The 15,857-nt window shown below is 43.8% G+C and overlaps 1 protein-coding gene across 2 annotated transcripts; it reads right to left on the bottom strand.

Moving 5' to 3' along the window:
- Positions 1–201: 201 nt before the first annotated feature.
- On the bottom strand, positions 202–14,906 carry LOC135517484 (zinc transporter ZIP12-like). Of its 2 annotated transcripts, none has more exons than XM_064941815.1 (13): positions 14,783–14,906; positions 13,229–13,905; positions 9,674–10,000; positions 9,284–9,491; positions 8,990–9,138; positions 8,672–8,843; positions 8,085–8,257; positions 6,343–6,495; positions 5,819–5,914; positions 4,849–4,924; positions 4,477–4,635; positions 4,067–4,254; positions 202–3,824 (listed from the first exon to the last, which is right to left on the bottom strand). In XM_064941815.1, exons 2-13 carry the CDS (start codon positions 13,496–13,498, stop codon positions 3,696–3,698), a joined length of 2,100 nt encoding a protein of 699 aa, XP_064797887.1. In that variant the 5' UTR covers positions 13,499–13,905; positions 14,783–14,906; the 3' UTR covers positions 202–3,695. The 2 variants fall into 2 exon arrangements, with proteins under 2 accessions (XP_064797887.1, XP_064797888.1); XM_064941816.1 differs by having other exon boundaries at positions 13,229–13,531.
- Between the last annotated feature and the right edge of the window lie 951 nt (positions 14,907–15,857).

Here is a 15,857-nt window from a genome sequence, read left to right as displayed (position 1 = left end):
AAATAATGGAATTTCTCGTGGAAGAGAGGTGTCGCATCCCTCCAATAGAGTTCCAGACACTTGTAGAATATGTGCCAAGGCACATTGAAGCTGTTCTGCCGGCTCATTGTTACATTACAGCCCTATTCTAAAGTTGATTAAATAAAATAATTTCCTCAACAATCTACACACAATTCCCCATAAAGATGAAGCAAAAACAGGTTTTTGTAAATTTTTGTACATTTATTAAAACCAAAAAACAGAAGTACCTTATTTACACAAGTATACAGACCCTTTGCTATGAGACTCGAAATTGAGCTCAGGTGCATCCTGTTTCCATTGATCATCCTTGAGATGTTTCTACAACTTGGAGTCCACCTGTGGTAAATTCAATTGAGTGGAGATGATTTGAAAAGGCACACACCTGTCTATACAAGGTCCCACAGTTGACAGTCCATGTCAGAGCAAAAACCAAGCTATGAGGTCGTAGGAATTGGCCGTAGAGTTCCGAGACATGATTGTGTCGGATCACAGATCTGGGGAAGAGTACCAAAACATTTCTGCAGCATTCAAGGTCCCCAAAAACAAAGTGGCCTCCATCATTCTTAAACGGAGAAGTTTGGAATCACCAAGACTCTTCCTAGAGATGGCCACCGGGCCAAACACAAGGCCCTCTGCAATAAGTGTTTAGGGAGGTGGTCACTCTGACAGAGCTCTAGAGTTCCTATATGGAGATGGGAGAACCTTCCAGAAGGACAACCATCTCTGCAGTATTCCACTAATTAGGCCTTTGGGCTCCCGAGTGGTGCAGCGTACTAAGGTACTGTATTTCAGTGCTAGAGGCGTCACTACAGACCCTGGTTCGATTCTAGGCTGTATCACAACCGGCCGTGATTGGGAGACCCATAGGGCAGCACACAATTGGCCCAGCATCGTCCGGATTGGGGTTTGGCCGGTGTAGGCCGTCATTGTAAATAACAATATGTTCTTAACTGACTTTCTTAGTTAAGTAAAGGTTAAATAAAGTGGCCAAACGGAAGCCACTTCTCAGTAAAAGGCATGTGACAGGCCGTCATTGTAAATAACAATATGTTCTTAACTGACTTGCTTAGTTAAGTAAAGGTTAAATAGCCACTTCTCAGTAAATGGCATTTGACAGGCCGTCATTGTAAATAACAATATGTTCTTAACTGACTTGCTTAGTTAAGTAAAGATTAAATAGAGTGGCCAAACGGAAGCCACTTCTCAGTAAAAGGCATGTGACAGCCCACTTGGAGTTTGCCAACAGGCACCTAAAGACTCTCAGACTATGATGAAACCAAGATTGAACTCTTTCGCCTGAATGCCAAGCATCACATCTGGAGGAAACAATGCTGGGTGGATGTTTTTCAACGGCAGGGACTAAGAGACTGGTCAGGATTTGAACCCAATCGAACATCTCTGGAGACCTGAAAAAAGTGCAGCAACGCTTCCCATCCAACCTGGAAGAGCTTGAGAGGATCTGCAGAGAAGAATGGGAGAAACTCCCCAAATACAGACGTGCCAAGCTTGTAGCGTCATACCCAAGAAGACTCAAGGCTGTAATCACTGCCAAAGGTGTTTCAACAAAGTACTGAGTAAAGGGTCTGAATACTTATGTAAATATCATATTTCAGTTTTTGTTAATGAAATGAGCTAAAATTTCTAAAAACACAATTTTGCTTTGTCATTATTGGGTATTGTGTGTACAGTTGTAGCCAAAAGTTTTGAGAATGACACAATATTAATTTTCAAAGTCTGCTGCCTCAGTTTGTATGATGGCAATTTCTATATACTCCTGAATGTTATGAAGAGTGATCAGATGAATTGCAATTAATTGCAAAGTCCCTCTTTGCCATGCAAATGATCTGAATCCCCCAAAAAACATTTCCACTGCATTTCAGCCCTGCCACAAAAGGACCAGCTGACATCATGTCAGTGATTCTCCCGTTAACACAGGTTTGAGTGTTGACGAGGACAAGGCTGGAGATCACTCTGTCATACTGATTGAGTTCGAATAACAGACTGGAAGCTTCAAATGGAGGGTGGTGCTTGGAATCATTGTTCTTCCTCTGTCAAACATGGTTGTCGGCAAGGAAACACGTTCTATCATCATTGCTTTGCACAAAAAGGGCTTCACAGGCAAGGATATTGCTGCCAGTAAGATTGCACCTAAATCAACCATTTATCGGACCATCAAGAACTTCAAGGAGAGCGGTTTAATTGTTGTGAAGAAGGCTTCAGGGCGCCCAAGAATGTCCAGCAAGCGCCAGGACCGTCTCCTAAAGTTGATTCAGCTGCGGGATCAGTCATTTTCTCTGATGAATCCCCTTTCCGATTGTTTGGGGCATCCGGAAAAAAGCTTGTCCGGAGAAGACAAGGTGAGCGCTACCATCAGTCCTGTGTCATGCCAACAGTAAAGCATCCTGAGACCATTCATGTGTGGGGTTGCTTCTCAGTCAAGGGAGTGGGCTCACTCACCATTTTACCTAAGAACACAGCCATGAATAAGGAATGGTACCAACACATCCTCCGAGAGCAACTTCTCCCAACCATCCAGGAACAGTTTGGTGACAAACAATGACTTTTCCAGCATGATGGAGCACCTTGCCATAAGGCAAAAGTGATAACTAAGTGGCTTGGGGAACAAAACATTGATATTTTGGTTCCATGGCCAGGACCTTAATCCCCAGACCTTAATCCCATTGAGAACTTGTGGTCAATCCTCAAGAGGCGGGTGGACAAACAAAACCCCACAAATTCTGACAAACTCCAAGCATTGATTATGCAAGAATGGGCTGCCATCAGTTAATCAGAAGTTAATTGACAGCTTGCCAGGGCGGATTGCAGAGGTCTTGAAAAAGCAGGGTCAACACTGCAAATATTGACTCTTGGCATCAACTTCATGTAATTGTCAATAAAAGCCTTTGACACGTATGAAATGCTTGTAATTATACTTCAGTATTCCATAGTAACATCTGACAAAATTATCTAATGACACTGAAGCAGCAAACTTTGTGGAAATTAATATGTGTCATTCTCAACAATTTTGGCCACGACTGTAGATTGATGATAAAAACCATCAATTTAATCATTTTAGAATAAGGCTGTACACTAACAAAATGTGGAAAAAGTCAAGGGGTCTGAATACTTTCTGAAGACGCTGTATTTCATGGCAAATATACACATAGAAGCAAGGTATCTGTATATAAAGATCTCGTCTCTGGCACTGTAGACTAGACATCTGACCCTATCATGTCCAGACATAGATGTGACAGACAGGGCACATAGCTAGCTTGCAGTCTATGTTACACAGTACGTCATACAAAAATAAATCATCACACAGAAGATGTGTTCATGTCCTAAAGATCACATTTAGGCATCTGATTCATACAAAAGTGGATTCATCCAGCTCTAACACATTATGTGTAACCACTGGATCTAAAATTTGATTCACATCGTCACTGCTACTATTCACGTCACTCTATTATCCGGTCACTTATGAAATGTTTCTTGCTTGTGACATTTTAAATGTGCTGTTCACTGTCTTCATATGGTGTGTCAGTAAATAATGCAGTAATCAATAAACAAGATGTCAAAATGAAAAAAAAAGCAAGACCACAAAGTACCGTCAACATTGCCATCAATTACACATTTGCATGGAAGATACCATAGTAGGATGTGTGTGTGTCCTGTCATCAAAACTTAAGTTTGTGCTCAAACAGTGCAAGGAGCAGAAGACAGGCCCAGCCCATTAGGAGGCCAAGGTTCTGCAGGAGGAACATGATACAGGGCCTGTTGGTCTTCACACGACTCATCTCTGGGAGCTGAGAGAAAGAAACGGGAGGAAGAGAAGAGGGAGAAATTAGGGTCTGGGAGTTTGATTATTGGGTAAATCTCTCTCTATCCCAAATCACCTGTGAATTGCAACAATTTATTACCTATCAATAGGGAAAGAAGATTGTCCTGACTGCGAGCTGACTGATCAAGGGGACACACTGTCTGGTTAAACTCCTGTCCCTATCTATCAGTGTGTGTTTTACGAAGAACAGCAGTAGCCCAGCCTCACCATCTCTACCAGCGACAGGTAGAGGAAGATCCCCGCGGTAACGGTGAAGATCCACTGCTGGACCTCTGGTTCCGAGGAGACAAAGAGGCCGATGTAGAGGCCGATGAAGGCCGTCAGAGCACTGAGGAGGTTCATCATCACTGCATTCCTCACAGAGAGACCTGAGCTTAGCAACACCGCAAAGTCACCTGAGATGAAGAGAAAAGAAGAAGAAAAAAGTAAGAAGAAGAACATATTTTAGGTAATTTGGAACCAGTGTTTTCAGTTCTCCAAAACTGGGACACAAATGACTCAAGACATGTTTCTTTTCTGTTTGACAAAAGAACCCAAAGAAGAACAAGAAACGCTGCCACCCCATGCCAACAACCTTTGACCTTTCAGTAGCTGCTCTGTGACTTGTGACCTCTCACCCATTTCATGAGGGATTTCATGGCAGAGGATGGCCACGGTGGTCGCCATGCCTGTCTCGGTGGACGAGGAGAAGGCCGCCCCCACCACCAGGCCGTCAGCAAAGTTATGGAGGCTGTCTCCCACGATTACCATCACAGCCAGTACAGGAATACCCTGTCCTGGGAACACAAAGAAAGTCTGTCTGTGTGGCGGCTCTGTCCTGAAAGCCCATCTGCTACGTTCCCTAGCCCAGTCCCAGTCCTAGCCACACTAATTACACACAGCACACTAGACAGAACAAAACAGAAGAGGATCAAACTAGACAGAGAGGGAACTGAGGACTGGAGGACAGGGAGTGAAGATAAAGGAGGACGATGAAATATCTTACTTACTCGTCTGATGCGTAGGGGTTCTTGGTTCAGCCTCCTCTGATGGGATTTCTGTGCATTCTAAGTCCTCCACAGTTCCCTGTAGGCGAGAGACAAATACATTGGAGGATTTGTCCTTACATTACACTGCATTACAATGATATTACTCCGGTCCATGGCAAAAGCAGCACACGAGTGACCACAGTTCCCCCTGCCTATGTCATGAACGTTCTGCCAAAGTTGCCAAAACTACTCAGTTTCTCTAAGGCATGAATTATTCAACAGCAGCATCAAGGTCTCCTACACCATGGCCTGTTACAGATTTACTCTCGCCCACACTCCTCTTCACTTTCCCTGCAATGCAACATTCTGTCCACGTCAACATCGGAGTTCAAACTGTTCAAAATGTTGACCAAATATTTTTGAATCCTATAAGCCTCTTTTGAATTCCTGTGCTTTTATATTAGCCTCCCACAGCACATTGGCAGATCATTTCTCCCACTTTCACTCCAAACCTCTGCCACCTTCACCCATGTTTTCTCTTGTTGTTGATAGGCCTTTGTTGAAATGACACATATTTCCTAATATTGAGAACAGTAATCTATGGCATCACGCCAATTGTGTTCAACCAGTTCAAAGAGGGTTGACAGATTTGTCATCAGCTCTAATTTGAAGCATCAGTGGACACAGGAACACAGTTATACCACTGCAGCTGTTTGTCTCTCTTCAAAGCAGAAACCTTAAAAGCGCTCAAAAAGGACTGTTTCCCTTTCACAGACAGCTCATGTCCAAACAAGCCTAGGGGACACTTGTGTGAGGATGCACCTTCTATTGAGTTCTCTATTTCTGCTCTCATATGAGGAAGTTCAAGGGTCACCAATAGGTCTCATATTGCTTCAACTGTCCATTGATGCAATCACTGAACATGTTTTATTTTTAAAGTGCTGCCTGTTACACTACTGTATATGTGCCAGAGAGGGACAAACAGACTCACCAGCTGCATGGTTGAGATAGACATGCCCCTCTGTGACTGGCCGTTGCAGTTGAGCTCCAGGGGGAGGTCATGGGAATTGCCCAGGCCCCCGTGACCCTGCCAGAGAAAAAGAGACTCATCAGCCTCCAGTCACTCCAGAGGCCACCAGCCAGAGCCACAGCCACCTGCACAGTCAGCTCAGCTCAGGCTCTGTCACAAATGGCATCCTATTCCCTATGTAGTGCACTATTTTCGACCAGAAGCCATAGGGATGCAGCTTCATTCCGAGTTTCAGCCAGGGCCAATGGGAACCAATGGGAAAATAGTCATTAATAACCATATTTTTTTTTAAATGGATTTCGATAGATAACATTCAGATTTGGACATGAAACAGCCTGCTAACAGTAATTGTTGTTATTGTTATCTCCTTTTCAGGCCTGTAGTTCGATGTTGGTTGGTACAAACTGCATATTCGTTGTTTTAAACAGGAAGATGAACATGCCAAGAGACAGAAATAAATACTTTAGTAAAAACTGTCATCTTACATGGCCATGTGATGGCATCACAAGGGAGAAGATCCTTTCGATGAGGAAAAAGCCGTAGATTCCAGCGATGATTCCCAAAATCTTCCACAGATATTCCTTTCCCTCAGTAAAGTGATGATCGTAATGGTGACTGTCGTCATGGAGGCCAAGGATCTCCAGAGGAGACAGGGAGAGAAAACAATGAGACATTTAATCTACACTGAAAGCATTCTTATATGTTTTGTAATCAGTCCAGTAGTCATGACTCATGATGACTATAGAAAAAAAGGGGGAGCTAAGAGAGAAAGGAAATCCCAATGGGTAATGTCACTGACCATACTGTTTGTTTAACAATGGTTCAAATGTTGTTATGCAGGCTTAGAAAATATATTAGACCAAATAGGTTGGCGTGTTTACATGAAATAGCTATAACACCATTTTTGATGTACTTGGGAGGTGTCACCATTTAGGAGATATTCTCTATTCCCTATACCTGTGGTATGAGTATATCCTCCATTCCCTATACCATTCATTCCCTATACCTGTGGTATGAGTATAACCTCCATTCCTACCATTCCCTGTGGTATGAGTATAACCTCCATTATACCTGTGGTATGAGTATAACCTCCATTCCCTATACCTGTGGTATGAGTATATATTCCTCCATTCCCCTATACCTGTGGTATGAGTATAACCTCCATTCCCTATACCTGTGTGGTATGTAGTATAACCTCCATTCCCTATACCTGTGGTATGAGTATAACCTCCATTCTGTGGTATGAGTATATACCTGTGGTATGAGTATATATTCCCTATCCATTCCCCATTCCCTATACCTGTGGTATGAGTATATCCTCCATTCCCTATACCTGTGGTATGAGTATATCCTCCATTCCCTATACCTGTGGTATGAGTATAACCTCCATTCCCTATACCTGTGGTATGAGTATAACCTCCATTCCCTATACCTGTGGTATGAGTATATCCTCCATTCCCTATACCTGTGGTATGAGTATATCCTCCATTCCCTATACCTGTGGTATGAGTATATCCTCCATTCCCTATACCTGTGGTATGAGTATATCCTCCATTCCCTATACCTGTGGTATGAGTATATCCTCCATTCCCTATACCTGTGGTATGAGTATTCACTCCATTCCATATACCTGTGGTATGAGTATAACCTCCATTCCCTATACCTGTGGTATGAGTATATCCTCCATTCCCTATACCTGTGGTATGAGTATATCCTCCATTCCATATACCTGTGGTATGAGTATATCCTCCATTCCCTATACCTGTGGTATGAGTATATCCTCCATTCCCTATACCTGTGGTATGAGTATATCCTCCATTCCCTATACCTGTGGTATGAGTATATCCTCCATTCCATATACCTGTGGTATGAGTATATCCTCCATTCCCTATACCTGTGGTATGAGTATATCCTCCATTCCATATACCTGTGGTATGAGTATATCCTCCATTCCATATACCTGTGGTATGAGTATAACCTCCATTCCCTATACCTGTGGTATGAGTATAACCTCCATTCCCTATACCTGTGGTATGAGTATATCCTCCATTCCATATACCTGTGGTATGAGTATATCCTCCATTCCATATACCTGTGGTATGAGTATAACCTCCATTCCCTATACCTGTGGTTTGAGGTTTATGAGGCCTCTGTGACCTTTACCTATGGTTTAAGTGTGACCTTGGCCCTATACTTGTGGGATGAGTATGGCCTCTGTGCCTTATACCTGTGGTATGAGGTGCAGGAGGGCGTCCCCTGAGAGGGTTCCCACGGCCAGGCCCACAAAGAGCTGCAGGATGAGGGCGTAGGTCTCCTGGCAGGAGTTGAAGAAGATCAGGCAGATGCCCAACATGGAGCCCACGGTGATGAGTAACACAGCAGCCGTACTGTAGCCATATTCTACAGAGAGAGCAGAGACAGAGATGTGTTCAGAACTATAGCAGAGATAACATCAATAGTTAAGAGACAGACTACAGCAGCTTTATGTGTTGAAGCCGTACATAAACGGCATTTTTCAGATGGATTAAACATGTTTTAGGTATGAGGTAGGAGGGCGTCTCCTCTACTCAGGACAATACCGTACTGTAGCCATATTCTACAGAGTTTGAGGCAGAGACTCTGTGACCTTTCAGAACTATAGCAGAGTGTAACATCAATAGTTACTTGTGGGAGAGTATAGTGACATAGGCTCCAGGACAAATAGTGACAAATGGGGGCATGCTGAACATCTTAGCTAGACATTGACATCAGCCAAAGGACAGTGTAGACAAGCTGTTGATTTCTAATGATGGGTTGTGAGGTACAATGTCTTACTCTCAATGGCACTGGGTGGAGATCCTCGTGTAGCTGGCTCTGTGGACTCACAGGCATTCCCTAGCAACTGCTGGATAACAGCTGGGCAGATTTGTCTGAAGTGATCCCGGGAAATATGCAAATGCGGATCCAGAACAAAAATATCCACCAGCTGATTGGCTGAGTAGCATACCTAATCCAACAGAAAAGAATCGAAAATATTGTGAAATATTTTGTCTGGGAAAGCTCTCCATGGTGACTCCTCAAGTTCGAACCGTGAGCCTTTTCAGCTCAAATCAGTTTTCACCACTAAATGTGGAGTCTGAGTTTCTGTCTCACCTGTGTCCAGTCTGTGTTGATCCCCAAAGGCTCATGGACACAGCCTATATGGGTGGGGCCTGTGATGCTCCGCTTCTCCCTGCAATGTGAGTGATAGGCCCCTCCTCCACCACCTCCCACACCAAGCTGGTGCAGCAGCTCCTCCAAATCTATGCAACAGCCAGAGCACTGACATCAAACAGTGCTTACATCACCACATAAAACTCAAATCTATAGAGATGGACTAAATAGCTTTTTGGGCCCTCTATCCAACTCTATGGTCAAATCACTCACAGGAAGGACTCCTAAACTTACCCCTGACATGTAGGTTGCTGGTACGGTTGAGGGACTGGAAGATGTAATCTGTAAAGAAAGCAGGGGAGGGCAGGTTCCTCTTGCTGAAACAGTGGCCCTGCAGGGTGTGGGTGATGATGGCTGCAGACAGTGTGGCCACTGAGGATGGATCAGCACCTTGGCTATCTGTGATCCCCAACTCATCCAGTAGACGGGAGGCATCGATACACTGAAGGAGGATGACGTGTTACTGGTTAACAACTGGGAATATCTTCCTGTAACTCGCCAGTGTCCATCTCTAACAGTCTGAGGCTATTTCAATGTGTGGAGATTGAGATGATTCTCTGGTGATGTGAAGAACTGTGCCTTTGGTTGACATGACGTTTTATGCTAGAGGTGCAGCAGTCTTACCTGTGGGTGGGAGGAGCCAGATGTCTCTGGAGCAGGTGGTTGATAGTTCTGGTTGATGAGCTGCAGAATGCTCTCTATCTCATTGGAGGAGAGGAAGCCTCTTTCTTCTGTAGGTTGGAGGTTGGTCAGGGCCAGAAGGTAGTACTGGTAGCTCGGTGACAAGGAGGAAGAGGAAAAGGAGGAAGGGGAGGGGTTGGTGGCACACAGGTGTTCCATGTTGATCATGTAGTAGAGCAAAACGGTGGAGACTCTATGGTAGTCATCCTCGGTGAGGTAAGCCTTCCTATCATCCTCCAGGACAGAAAGGACAAGGTCTGGAGTGAGGCACTGTAAACATAGAAATCAAACATGTTATGCAGTGTGTGTGAGACGTAGGGGATATGTTGCAAAGTAAACATTTCAGCTGCTTGGAAATGAAGTAAATCCTTTACTGGAAGCTTACACAATGAGTCAGGCAGAAATAGGGGTGAAAAGGGGGAGGGGGTCTATTACTGGAAACCTTCTATCAGAATGATTTAATATATCACCAGACATCTAGTGGCCCTTTTGGGTACTTCATATTTGTACAGGTGTCTGTAATGATCCCTATTTTTTAGTATTTATTTTACTTTGTCTGTATGTATTTGTTGTCAATGTTTAACCGTCAAACTGTTGGCAGTTGTAAAAGACGTCAATAGTTGCAGTTATATAATAATAATGCCTTGATTAGATTAGATTAGCTTTTTTCATTAATTGAGCTATTTTCTCTTGAACCATATCGTCTATCGACTAGAAACTCATGGACAATATGGACACTGATATAAAAAGTGAATGCTACACTGAACAAATATATAAACGCAACATCTACAGTGTTCATGAGCTGAAATAAAAAAGATCCATGAACTGTTTCCATAGTCACAGAAAGCTTATTTCTCTCGGAAGTTTGTACACAAATTTGTTTACATCCCTGTTAGTGAGCCTTTCTCCTTTTCCAAGATAATCCATCCACCTGGCAGGTGTGGCATATCAAGAAGCTGGTTAAACAGCATGATCATTACACATGTGCACCTTGTGCTGGGGACAATAAAAGGCCACTTTAAAATGTGCAGATTTGTCACACGACACAATGCCACAGATGTCTCAAGTTTTTAGGGTAGTGTGCAATTTGCATGCTGACTCGAGGAATGTCCACCAAAGCTGTTTCCAGAAATTGTCCTGTTAATTTCTCTACCATAAGCTGCCCCCAACGTAATTTTAGAGAATTTGTCAGTACGTCCAACCAGCCTCACAACCACAGACCACGTGTAACCACATCAACCCAGGACCTCCACATCCGGCTTCTTCGCCTGTGGGAGTATTTATGTCTGTAATAAAGCCCTTTTGTGGGGAAAAAAACATTCTGATTGGCTGGGCCTGACTCCCCAGTGGGTGGGCCTGGATACCAAGTGAGTGGGCCTATGCCGTCCCAGGCTCACCCACAGCCGCCCAGTCATGTGAAAACCATAGATTAGGGCATAATGAAATTATTTAAATTGACTGATTTCCTTATGAACTATAAGTAAGTCAAATCTTTGAAAAATGTTGCATGTTGCATTTATACAGTATGTTTGTTCAGTATACAGTACCAGTCTAAAACTTAGACACACCTAGTCATTCAAGGGTTTTTCTTTATATTTCATATTTGAGGTTCTTCAAAGCTGCCACACTTTGCCTTGATGACAGCTTTGCACAATCTTGTCATTATCTCAACCAGCTTCATGGGGTAGTCACCTGGAATGCATTTCCAGTCAGCCAATCTAAAGCCACTCAATTTGGTCTGATGAGTCCAAATTTTAGATTTTTGGTTCCAACCACTGTGTCTTTGTGAAACTCAGAGTAGGTGAACGGATGATCTTCGCATCCACAATGTGAAGCATGGAGGAATGATCTCCGCACCGTAAAGCATGGAGGAAGAGGTGTGATGGTGTGGGGGTGACACTGTCAGTGATTTATTTGGAATTGAAGGCACACTTTACCAGCCTGGCTACCACAGCATTCTGCAACGATGCGCCATCATATCTAGTTTGCACTTAGTGGGACTATAATTTGTTTTTCAACAGGACAATGACCAAAAACACACCTGTAAGGGCTATTTGACCAAAAAGAAGAGTGATGGAGTGCTGCATCAGATGACCTGGCCTCCACAATCACCTGACTTCAACCCAATTGAGATGGTTAGGGATGAGTTGGACCGCAGAGTGAATGAAAAACAGCCAACAAGTGCTCAGCATATGTGGGAACTCCTTTAAGACTGTTGGAAAAGCATTCCAGGTGACTACCTCATGAAGCTGGTGGAGAGAATGCCAAGAGTGTGCAAAGATGTCGCCAAGGCAAAGGGTGGCTACTTTGAAGAATCTCAAATCTGAAATATATTTTGATTTGTTAACATTTTTTGGGTTACTACATGATTCCATATGTGTTATTTCATAGTTTTGATGTCTTCACTATTGTTCTACAACGCACAAAATAGTATAAACAAAGAAAAACCCTTGAATGAGTAGGTGTGTCCAAACTTTTGACAGGTACTGTATATATCAACTCATACACCCTGTGCTATGGAAACAGTACAAATGTGTTTACAGTAGCTCATTTTTATCCAGGTCAAATTGGCCAGCCATCAGTGAATGTGAATAGAGTGATTAATAAGAAATCTGCCAATTTGACTAAAAGGACTTAAAGCCATCAAGCAAACACTTTGTGCTAACGATCTAAGGCATGTTCTTTGTTGCAGTTCACATTTTGTTTTGTGTTGAGGTCATATAAATTAAGAGGCAATATGCTTTTCCCCCTGTGCAAAGCAATTAAATCCATATAATTCACAGATTAAAAAAAAAAAATCTTTAACTCCCTTCATTGTTTGATAATAGGCCTGTTTTACCCAAGTGAGGAGCTTTGTGTTAGTGTGAATACAGCCCTGGCCAGACAAACACATGAACACACACAAGAGGAAGAGAGTGGGCAAGGCACTAACCCTTGCAAATATTTTCAATGCACAATGTTTCAGGGTCATAAGAGTCAGTTTCTAATGAATGAGTTGCTTTCTTAATTTCTAAAACCCCTGCTCAAATGAGACCTCCATTCAGGGATTCTGACACACACACACACACACACACACACACACACACACACACACACACACACACACACACACACACACACACACACACACACACACACAGTAATCCCACCCATACAAACACACAGAAACCCTGTGCCTCACAGACCACATTTTTATGTAGTGTTCTGTCAAATTGAGGGACCTCTAAAGCCACTCAGCATGAGTGCTGCATAGAGGGCAAGGCCTTAAGCCTCCACACACTCACATTCCAACCATGACAAGCAGGGTTGAAAGAATGAACAGACAGGGGTGAATGCAGATCGTATCTAGTGTGGTAGTAATTGCTGTTAACATGAATGTTATTTTTTGGAGTAAAACCATAAATGGAATAAAAGTGTCATATAGCCGAATGTTATGCATAGAAACCCATAGCAGATAGAGAGTAACAGTTGGATGTCATAGAATGTTCTAGGCCTTACCTTGTCACAGAGCTCCTGTGATCCCCCAATCCGTTCTGCACAGTGCACAGCCTGGAGGACAGTGGAGAGTAGGAACCCTGTCTGGTCCCTCTGGAGCTGGGTCTGAGACCCAAGTTGTAGAGCCCTGATGGCCTCTTGCAGGTAGCCCCTCTCCTTGCCCTGTTCTGGGGCCTGGCCCTCCACGATTCTCCCCAGCAGACACAGGGGTAGAAGGAGCAATGTGGGGACAGCATTGCTCCAGAACCGCATGGTCCCACCTGGGACCCCCATCACCCTGCTGGGTCCCCTGCCACTGACTTAGGGCTGGATGGAGAGACGACAAGGAGGACAGGAAATGAAAGAGAAGGAGAGAGTGCAGCGAAGAGTTCGAGAAAGACAGAGAGGAAGAGAGAAGTTTTATCAGGCAGGGAAAATAGGATTGAGAAAGACAGACAGAGAAAGAGAGTTAGAGAGAGAGCGAGGCTAGAAGCAACGAGAGGGAGAATGTGTTTGGGCTGAGGGAGGCCTTAAAAATGTACCCGCCCCGCCTAATCTAGTGGAGGATGGCCAGCAGGAGGGCTGGCTGGGCACCCTTCACCCGAATTAGCCCCCATTACACAGGGATGGCCAGTCAGCCAAGAGCCCTGGCCCCTCAATACTCCACAACAAAGGGATTAGTGCAAGCAAGTGAGAGAGAACTAAGGGCAGGGAGTGGGTGCGAGAAGGGGAGAAAGAAAAAGGGGGCAGGGGAGGGAGCATGAAGGGAAGGACTTTGAGTTTAAATACAGTAATTGCTCCATATGGACAGAGCCTGCTATACAGCATGTTGGTAATGAGACAAGGGCCAAATGGCTGGAGAAACTCTCCTGAGTGGATGCACTCAGCAGTAACGTGTGTATCATGTTTTGGGGGAAAAAGTTCCCTCTGCGTGGACTATTAGCTGCAGATCAGACAGACATAGGGATTTTCTAAACTCCTGGCCTCACATCTGAACAACAACATTCCTCCGAAGGAAAATGTTGCAGATTAGAGAGTTAAGCCATATTACCAGAACACAGAGGCTATAACACATTCTGGTGGAACACTTTCCATGAACACATGCACGCTTACAGTATAGAAATAGATGTTCAAGTTGTTTTTCTAATTGAAAATCCCACTGGATGTCCACCTGCTCACCAATGAGTCAGATTACCATCACACATCTAAACAATAATAAATAGCTGTTCAGAGATGAATCCCACAACATGAGGACGTACTAATACAGGAAGGGGCATGATGAGTAACTGTCCCAGATGCCCGAAACAGATCCCCAGACATTAACATAGAAGTATTTTTGCTGTATTTGTGCTGTACGGTCCCTGAGTCACCACAGGTCAAACGCACAAGTGCACGCACGCCAACACTACCTCTGAACACATTCGCAACATCCTCCCACACACAATGTACCCTGCATGTCAGACAAATCTGAACAACACACACTTCTGTAAGACCGTATAAAACGGTATACCCATCCAAAACTACCATTGGAAATGAAACAAAACATTTCATGAAACATGAAGAGACCGAGCTACCTACCGTTTTTCCCTCTCTACCTTTTGTTTTCTCACTCTGGTGGATGGAGAGGAAGGGTTTGTGTTGTTTTCGGAGAATCCCTTGCATCGGTAAAAACCTCTTATGAGAAGAAGTAAGAATTGTGTAAGCTCCTGAGGATTAGCTGCCAGTTCCCCTGCCTTATAGTGCTCCGGTTGCCATGGAGAAACAACGAAGGCACTGGGAGCAGCACACCACAGGCTGGGGGTGGGCGAGGGAGAGGGTTGGAAGGGGTGGTGGGCAGGGTAGAATGGAAGGGTGTAGATGATCTAGTTGAATGATTGAAGCCTGAGAGAGCACTGTTCTGAGAACTGCTCATTCCTGCAAGCTCTTTGCCACAGAGCAATCAGTATGCACACTCCGAATAGACCGCAGTCTGCTGTTATGTAATACAGTACTAGCTATAAATATTTTCTTTGCAGATGACTTGCATTGCATTGCATGTAATTGAATGTAACTAAGTGAGTGACTGACTGGCTGACTTAGTGACTGACGGACTGACTGACTGACTGACTGACTGAATGAATGAATGACTGATTGAATCGCTGACTGACTGACTGACTGAGTAAGTGACTTAGAGACTGACTGACTGAATGACTGACTGACTGACTGACTGAGTGACTGCCTGGCTGAATTAGTGACTGAGGGACTGACTGACTTCTCAGGTTTCAACAAATGTTTCCACAACGTTCACTTAAGAGTCTTATTTTATAGGGATGTTCCCCTTATGAGCAAGGAATGTTTTCCGGAGACCATTAATGTCAATTAGAATTGACCCAGAATGGGATTACCATGTTCTCAGAATTTAAGATATTAATGTTATAGACACATTTAATGGGTACATTGCATGATTAAGATAGCACCGTTTTGCAATCTCCGACCCTTTATTTTCACGACATGTATCCGATATTATTTCTTACAACCGACAAGAACCTTTGAACATCAGATCGACAGTTACTTACCCTAATTTCAGCTTCAACTTCGATTAATCTGCCAGGGGCTCTCTATGTAATTACCACCCAATTTTCGGGCCACACAAGAGGAAACGCCGTTGTTACAA

Source organism: Oncorhynchus masou, chromosome 28, assembly GCF_036934945.1.
Source record: "Oncorhynchus masou masou isolate Uvic2021 chromosome 28, UVic_Omas_1.1, whole genome shotgun sequence".
Classification (NCBI taxonomy): domain Eukaryota; kingdom Metazoa; phylum Chordata; class Actinopteri; order Salmoniformes; family Salmonidae; genus Oncorhynchus; species Oncorhynchus masou.
The sequence above is the reverse complement of the archived record's forward strand: the minus strand, read 5'-3'. Positions and strand labels throughout refer to the sequence as shown.

Excerpts from the sequence above, each read along its gene's own strand:
- LOC135517484 (XM_064941815.1), bottom strand. The coding sequence starts at position 13,498 with ATGGGGGTCCCAGGTGGGACCATGCGGTTCTGGAGCAATGCTGTCCCC. Across the intron at positions 10,001-13,228 it reads CACAGGAGCTCTGTGACAAG|TGCCTCACTCCAGACCTTGT; the intron begins GTAAGGCCTAGA and ends CTATGTTTACAG. Across the intron at positions 9,492-9,673 it reads CTGGCTCCTCCCACCCACAG|TGTATCGATGCCTCCCGTCT; the intron begins GTAAGACTGCTG and ends ATCCTCCTTCAG.